General features: G+C 47.6%; 1 protein-coding gene across 1 annotated transcript; it reads left to right on the top strand.

The window, feature by feature from the left end:
* Positions 1-712: 712 nt before the first annotated feature.
* LOC310774426 (pepsin A-like) lies at positions 713-7,225 on the top strand (the record flags this gene model as incomplete). The annotated part of the gene is made up of 9 exons (XM_083634498.1): positions 713-768; positions 1,073-1,223; positions 1,374-1,491; positions 3,848-3,966; positions 4,675-4,871; positions 6,309-6,425; positions 6,543-6,684; positions 6,831-6,929; positions 7,088-7,225. The coding sequence occupies 9 exons, from the start codon at positions 713-715 to the stop codon at positions 7,223-7,225; spliced, it is 1,137 nt and encodes a 378-aa protein (XP_083490624.1).
* Positions 7,226-7,713: the final 488 nt, after the last annotated feature.

The following is a 7,713-nucleotide window of genomic DNA, read 5'->3' as shown; positions in this document are numbered from 1 at the left end:
TTTCCAGTTTGATATACAGTAGAGTAAACTGCTGATAATGCGGTATAGCAAACTCTTATCACCACCATTCTGCATTTGCAAAGGTAACTGTCCATGGTCTTTGTCTATTTTAAATTAAATCCAAAGACAACATAGGTTGGAGGTTTTGATAATACATGACTGGAGAGTGCTTTTTTTTTTATCTTAAGGGTATGCATGATTCCACCTTGACATATTGGAGCCCAACGGTTGAACATCAGTTTGCATCTTGAAATGTGTCGATCTCTACCCTCCTTTTGACTTTGCGGAGACCCTGTGCGTGCGCTTTTTGTCAAGTTCACACCTTTAAGTGCACACAAATATGAATCTGGTGCAGATTCTTTCCTTTATTTAATCACATGATTGACATTGTCTTGAGGTCAACCATTTTTTCTCCATTACTTATTATTTGCAGTGGAAATGTGTGTGCGTTGCCTTATCGCTGTGATTAGATTAACGTATAGCCTATAATGGTAGAACGTCAGTCCACCTGTATAAAAGCGGACGCGTGCCTGTGCGGTTACTCAGCTTTTGGAGGCTACAGGTGAGTCTGAGTCCTAAAATGACTTCACTAATATTGTAGAAGTTCCGTTTGAACGGTTCTGCAGTGCATTTCGGCTTAGAGATGTGACTTTGCGCGTTGCAGCCTGACTGAAATGTGTTGTCTTCCACAGGTGACAGCAGAGCAGATACCATGAAGTGGGCCGTTGTTGTGTGTGCCATGGTGGCACTGTCCGAGTGCCTCGTCCAGTAAGTCAATCTGACCGCTCTGACTCCCCACGCAGTGCTACTTTGAATGTCCACAAGCCATGCTACTTGATCAGTCTTTAAAAATAAGTTATCGCCTCTTCTGAAATTACTGTAGAAATTAAGAGTATACATTCGATCCATGATCATTCGACTAACAGGTGTTAGGTCTATTTGAGAGGGAATTCAATGTTAAATGAAATGAAGGCAGCTGGGTCAGCTGATTTATTGCTCTGTGAGGGGTTTTTAGGAGGAAAGACACACCAGCAAGGAACTGTTAATAGCTTCTCCCTTCGGTGTATCCCAGGATCCCTCTGGAGAAGGGCAAGTCTGCCAGGGAGGCCCTGGAGGAGCAGGGTCTGTGGGAGGAGTACAGGAAGAAGTTCCCCTACAACCCGACGCTCAAGTTCGACCAGAGTCTCTACGTGGCCGGTGAGGCCATGACCAACGACGCCGACGTAAGTAACAGCTGCTGAGGCTGGACGTATGGAACAGAAGGAAAGATGGATGGATGGAGGTTATGGTGAAGCCGACGTTCACGCACTGCCAATTTGGTCACTTCGACTGTAGTTTATTGATGAACCTCTGCATCTTCTCCTGTTCTCCAGCTGGCTTACTTTGGAATCATCTCCATTGGAACTCCTCCTCAGTCCTTCAAGGTGATCTTTGACACCGGCTCCTCCAACCTGTGGGTGCCCTCCGTCTACTGCAACAGCCCAGCCTGCAGTATGTCACACAATACGTACATACACATCTATACACATATCATACATGCCATGGAGGGGAGATGGTTTTACTGACATGTTTTGCAGTAGTGTTTCTTTCACCAGGGCCGATTTTACCAACGGGCTTACCGGGGAAGCCCCGGGGCCCGGGACATCAAGGGCCCCCCCAAAAAAAACCCCCCCCCTTTTTTTTTTTTTACTGACGCCATTCAATTTTTTTTTCAGAGTAATAACATCCACTGTGAGAGGGCTCCCGAATTGATTGTGCTTAGGGCCCCCAGATGTACAGGGATGCCCCTGTGTGTGTGTGTGTGTGTGTGTGTGTGTGTGTGTTAGAGCAGGGCTACCCGGCCCGTCGGACTCGGAACCCGAACCCGGCCCGACTTACGGGCCGGGTTCGGACAGAAACATTGAAGTCGCGTTCGGGCTCGGGCCGGGCTCGGTCACGTAATCAGTCACTTGTTTTTGCCTTCAAATATATCTATCATCAGCTCCTGAGCTAATTTACTACGTTAATGAAAGCACCTGAAGGCATCGAATGAAACACGCCCAGACATGCACTCTGCTGCTCTGCCCGGAGTCAGCTGCGTGTCGGCTCAGCGCTGGTGTCGCGGACACCGTGCAGTACTTCTTTCAGCGATGTGGGACTGTGTGGGCAGTGCACGGCACGCACGAATTAGGCTGTTTGGTGCTTTGCTTTGTACATTACGTATTAATCATTGACTGCTTTGAATTACGAGGACTGATTTTGGTTTGGGATTATATAGGGCTGTTTATAGGCTGGACAGACTCATTGAATTATGCGCTCGCTGCGCTCCGAGGGGAAAAAAAAAGTCACGGAGGGGGTTCGGGCCGGGCTCGGACAGATTATCAATTGACACCTGTCGGGCCGGGCCGGGCTCGGCTAATAATGTGACGGGCTCGGTCGGGTTCGGTAAGGAAAATTCAGCCCGAGCCCAGCTCTAGTGTGTGTGTTGTGATTGGTAAATTGTGATTGGTAAATCACAAGCTCAGACACGTTGATTGACAGGTCTGACATTTAGGTTACCAATCACACGACGGGAGGCGCCCAGGCGCGCCCAGGCTGAAGCCTATTGTCCAATGACTGAGTTCATTAACCTGCTCTCAAACTGCTGCCCGCTTGCTGGAGGTGCCTGGTCCTGGAGTGAGAGAAAAAGAAAGCCTGATACCGGCGCCAGTATGTTTCCAGAAAAGAAAACTGCGACTGCAAGCGGCAGTCAAAAAAGGAAAAAAAGGGCAGAGAAAGCTAAACCTACAGTTTGTGTTTGTAAGTTAGAATGCTGACAGGAGAGCAGGTGGTGACATGAAAGTTAGTGAGAAAAGGAGAAGATACTGAATATTGACATCACAACAGTATAATCCTAATGTTGATTTAAAATGAGATATTCCTTTAAATACGGCTAAAAAAGGTTAAAAAAAAACACTCAAATTTTTTCCGGCGGCGCCCGTCGGGGGCCCTGCAGAGATGAATAGCCCCAGGGCCCATGAAGTGTAAAATCGGCCCTGTCTTTCACCAGAGGATTTGGAACTCTTCTTTGAAAAGGATTATATATAAGGATTATTTTGTTATTCTAAACCAGAGATGCCTAAATTCTTTCCTATGAAGGGCTAAAAAATTAATCTGGATGGAGGGCCGTGGGCCAAAAATAAATGTTGATGTTATATAAAATTACATTACATTAAAATGTATTTTATATGTATTTTATATAGCAAGCTCTCATCAGTGCCCTGATTACAGAAGAACATACAAAAAGGTTACAAGTTTACAGACAGACAAGATAGATCAAATGACACTTTATAGACACATTCTAAATCTAAAATAAATTTTCAAAATAATAAAAATGTTATTAGGACTTTTACTAAAAGCTTTTATTAATTAGATTTAGAGTCGATAAAAAAAGCTTCAACATTTTCACCTTTCTGACAGAAAGCACATGCAACTCAAGGTCCGTAACCCTATACTCATAGAACCCATTTTCATTCAGATATGTTGAGGTGAGAGATCAAGGGACCCCTTTGAAAATGGCCATGCCAATTTTTCCCCTCGCCAAAATTGTGCATAACTTTGGAGCGTTATTTAGTCCCCTTCCCGACAGGTTGACATGGTTGGTCCCAGTCGATTCCTTGGGTCTTCTAGTTTCATATGGTATAAGAACCATCACACTTGTGCTTTAAAAATGAGTCCGCCAGAGCCTCTGAAAGACACTAATATCAGCTGTTTTTCTTTTTTGTCAAATCCATGGTGGGCCAAAACAAATGGGGGGGGGGGGGGGGGGGGGCACAAATTGGTCAGCCATGTTCTACACATGACCCTTTTCGCCTCTGTTCTCTCCCAGACAACCACGACAAGTTTAACCCCAGCAGTAGCAGCACCTTCAGACGTAACGGCAATCCTCTCAGCATCCACTATGGCACTGGCAGCATGACGGGTTTGCTTGGATACGACACTGTGACGGTAAGGAATAAAAGCATACAGCAGCCCAACACCTTGACCTGTACTGGGAGAGGAATGTCCATTCACTGTGTTGAGTTGACACATTTGATTATCACGTTGTCCCAGCACTTTCAAAGTGAAAGGTATAGAGAGGCAAAGTGACCGCCTACTTCCTGCTTCAGCACTGTACCAGAGATTTTCATCTGCCCTTTATTTTCCCATAGACATTTCGTAAAATGCTTATAAAAATAGTTTTACCTGGTCAAACCAAATGGCTCAGCTATATTTAGAATCGGGAGAGACCATAGAACATTTCACTCGGACCAAAACTTAATAAAACTACATCGAACAAATTATTTTCTTTAAATCCGCATTTGTTTTTAAATGTTTTGGTCCGAGTGAAATGTTATGTGGTCTCTCCTGTTTCTAAATATATCTGGATAGTTTGGTTTGAACAAGTAAAACTATTTTTATAAGCATTTTACGAAATGTCTATGGGAAAACAAATGGCGGATGAAAATCTCTGGTACAGTGCTGAAGCAGGAAGTGACGTTCCACTTTGGCTCTCTATAGTGATTTCCTCCTGATGAAATACAAATGTATCGGTTGGCCTCCAGACTAATCCAGTAGTTTATACTTGTGCATCTGGATATTGTGGATTACCACCTCAAAGGTCCATGTGTGAATTCACATTACAATGCCTTTGTTGTCTTGGTGTCTGGCTGTCAGGTGGGTGGACTCCCCGTGCGTAACCAGATCTTTGGAATGAGTCAGAGTGAAGCTCCCTTCATGCAGCACATGCATGCTGACGGCATCCTGGGCCTGGCCTACCCACGTCTGGCTGCCTCCGGTGCCACGCCCGTCTTCGACAACATGATGAGGGAGGGTCTGGTCAACCAGGACCTCTTCTCCGTTTACCTGAGCTCGTAAGGACAGGGAGAGTTTATTTATAGAGTTTATTTATATTATTATTATTATTCCATTTATATTATTTATATTTATTTATATTATATTGGATATTATAGAGGTAAAAGTGCTTGCCTACCACCACAGAGACCCGGGTTCAATTCCTGGCAGCGGTGTTTCCGGGTTGGTCAGACGTTCCTACAGACACAATTGGCCGTGTCTGCGGGTGGGAAGCCGGTGGGGTATGAGTCCTGGTCGCTGCACTAGTGCCTCCTCTGGTCGGGCAGGGCAACTGTTCGGGGGGGAAGGGAACTGGGGGGAATAGCGTGACCCTCCCATAATGCGCCACGTCCTGCCGGTGAAACCCCTCGCTGCCAGCCAGGTGAAAAGAAGCGGCTGGTGACTGCACGTGTATCAGAGGAAGCATGTGCTAGTCTACAACTCTCCCCGGATCAGCAGAGGAAGTGGAGCAACGACTTGGACAGCAGGGGGATTTGGCCAAGTACAATTGGGGAGAAGAAACAAAAGAGAAGAAACAAATTGCACGTACATGTATGTACGGATGAGAACTGCTCCACAGAGTCAGTAGCCAGTAGCCACAGTCCTCCCCCCGTCACTAGTAGCCTGTAGAGGGGGCTGTAGAGGACTGGGTGGGCCCGTCAGTAGTAGCCTGTAGAGGGGGCTGTAGAGGACTGGGTGGGCCCGTCAGTAGTAGCCTGTAGAGGGGGCTGTAGAGGACTGGGTGGGCCCATCAGTAGTAGCCTGTAGAGGGGGCTGTAGAGGACTGGGTGGGCCCGTCAGTAGTAGCCTGTAGAGGGGGCTGTAGAGGACTGGGTGGGCCCATCAGTAGTAGCCTGTAGAGGGGGCTGTAGAGGACTGGGTGGGCCCGTCAGTAGTAGCCTGTAGAGGGGGCTGTAGAGGACTGGGTGGGCCCATCAGTAGTAGCCTGTAGAGGGGGCTGTAGAGGACTGGGTGGGCCCGTCAGTAGTAGCCTGTAGAGGGGGCTGTAGAGGACTGGGTGGGCCCGTCAGTAGTAGCCTGTAGAGGGGGCTGTAGAGGACTGGGTGGGCCCGTCAGTAGTAGCCTGCAGAGGGGGCTGTAGAGGACTGGGTGGGCCCTGCATCGTCTCTGGAGAGCCACTCACACACAGACAGGAAACCTTCCACTGAATTAGAGAAGAGCTGAAAGACAAATCAGAACTCAGAACTGGTGACTGCACATGTATCTGAGGAAGCATGTGATGGTCTTAACTGCTCTTCCCAGACCGGCAGAGGGGGTGGATCCACGACCGGGATAGCAGGGGGAATTGGCCAATTACAATTGGGGAGAAAACTGGAGAAAAAGCTGCATGGGGGGGGGGGGGGGGGGGGGGGGATTTAGCTATTTTCTTTGATAGAATTGAGTTTATTTATACTGTATAGTTATTTTTGAAGAAACACTCTCTCCTTCCTCTGTAGTCACGCTCAAGGAGGCAGTGTGGTGACCTTCGGTGGTGTTGACCCCAACCACTACCAGGGTGGCATCACCTGGATCCCCCTCTCCAATGAGCTTTACTGGCAGATCACAGTGGACAGGTAAGGCCAAAAGGATCTAACAGCACCAGACTTCAAAAAATGTCTTCAGAACAAAGCGAGATTACAGGCAGCAAGGTGCACTTTTGCTTGATGCGTGCCCCCTATGTCCCCTTCCAGCGTCACGGTCAATGGTCAGGTCGTGGCCTGCAACGGCGGCTGCCAGGCTATCGTGGACACCGGCACCTCTCTGATTGTCGGGGACCAGAACTCCATCGCCAACATCAACCGCTGGGTGGGAGCCAGTGGCCAGAACGGAGACGTAAGTGCCAGCTGGGATGTGGGGGGAGATCTCTGCAGCCTGAAATGAAATGCAACGTGAACACAGAGGTCAAAGTTAAATGACACAAGACAACACATATTGATACACTCATTGTCGTTTTTCACATCCTCTCTCTCTCCTCTCAGTATGTTGTTAACTGTAACAACATTGCCCGAATGCCTGATGTGACCTTCCACATCCACGGACAGGAATTCACCATCCCAGCCTCCGCCTATGTCCGTAATGTAAGTGTGTGTGTGTGTGTGCGTTTGTGTGTGTGTGTGTGTGTGTGTGTGTGTGTGTGTGTGTGTGTGTGTGTGTGGGCGTGCGTGCGTGCGTGTGTGTGTGTGTGCGCGTGCGTCTCACCATACTTCACCTCCTCTCATCCTCCTCCCTCCCACAGTCTGGGTACTGGGGCTGCCGCACGGGTTTCGGCAATGGACACAGCAACCTTTGGATCCTGGGTGACGTCTTCATCAGACAGTACTATTCCATCTTCAACAGAGCCCAGAACATGGTGGGCCTGGCCAAGGCTGTCTAGGCTATATACAGTAGATCAAATCAAACCAGGATCACCTGGGTGAATCGTCCGAGAGCCACACAACGATATATATGCCTCCTAGCAATAATGCCATTTTGCGACATGCGTCCATGTCAGTAATACTGTGATGAGAAATGTAACATGTCATGTGACATGTCAGTAACACTGTGATGAGAAATGTAACTGAAAGCTGTCCTCTATCCTCCTACTGTATAACAGATTTCTACTTAAGAAATGTCTTCAAAAACAATAAAATGAGTTGATGCATCTCAACTGGTGTGGCTTTGTGTTTCAGTGGTACTATAGACGGTTTTCATAGAATTATGTTGCTAGGTTTGAAACCTAGCTTATTTCCCTGTCAGCTATTGTATTAGCAAATAGTCTCTCAAGCCAGACTGTCTCTCCTACATTCTGCGAATGCACCATTAGACAGTCTGTAATTCACGCCCACAGAACATGGACAAAGGAAGTTGGGGGGAGGGGGGGAG

The sequence above is a fragment of the Poromitra crassiceps genome (assembly GCF_964638095.1).
Source record: "Poromitra crassiceps genome assembly, chromosome: 4".
In the NCBI taxonomy this organism is placed as follows: Eukaryota; Metazoa; Chordata; class Actinopteri; order Beryciformes; family Melamphaidae; genus Poromitra; species Poromitra crassiceps.
This window is presented reverse-complemented; position numbering and strand designations above follow the sequence as displayed.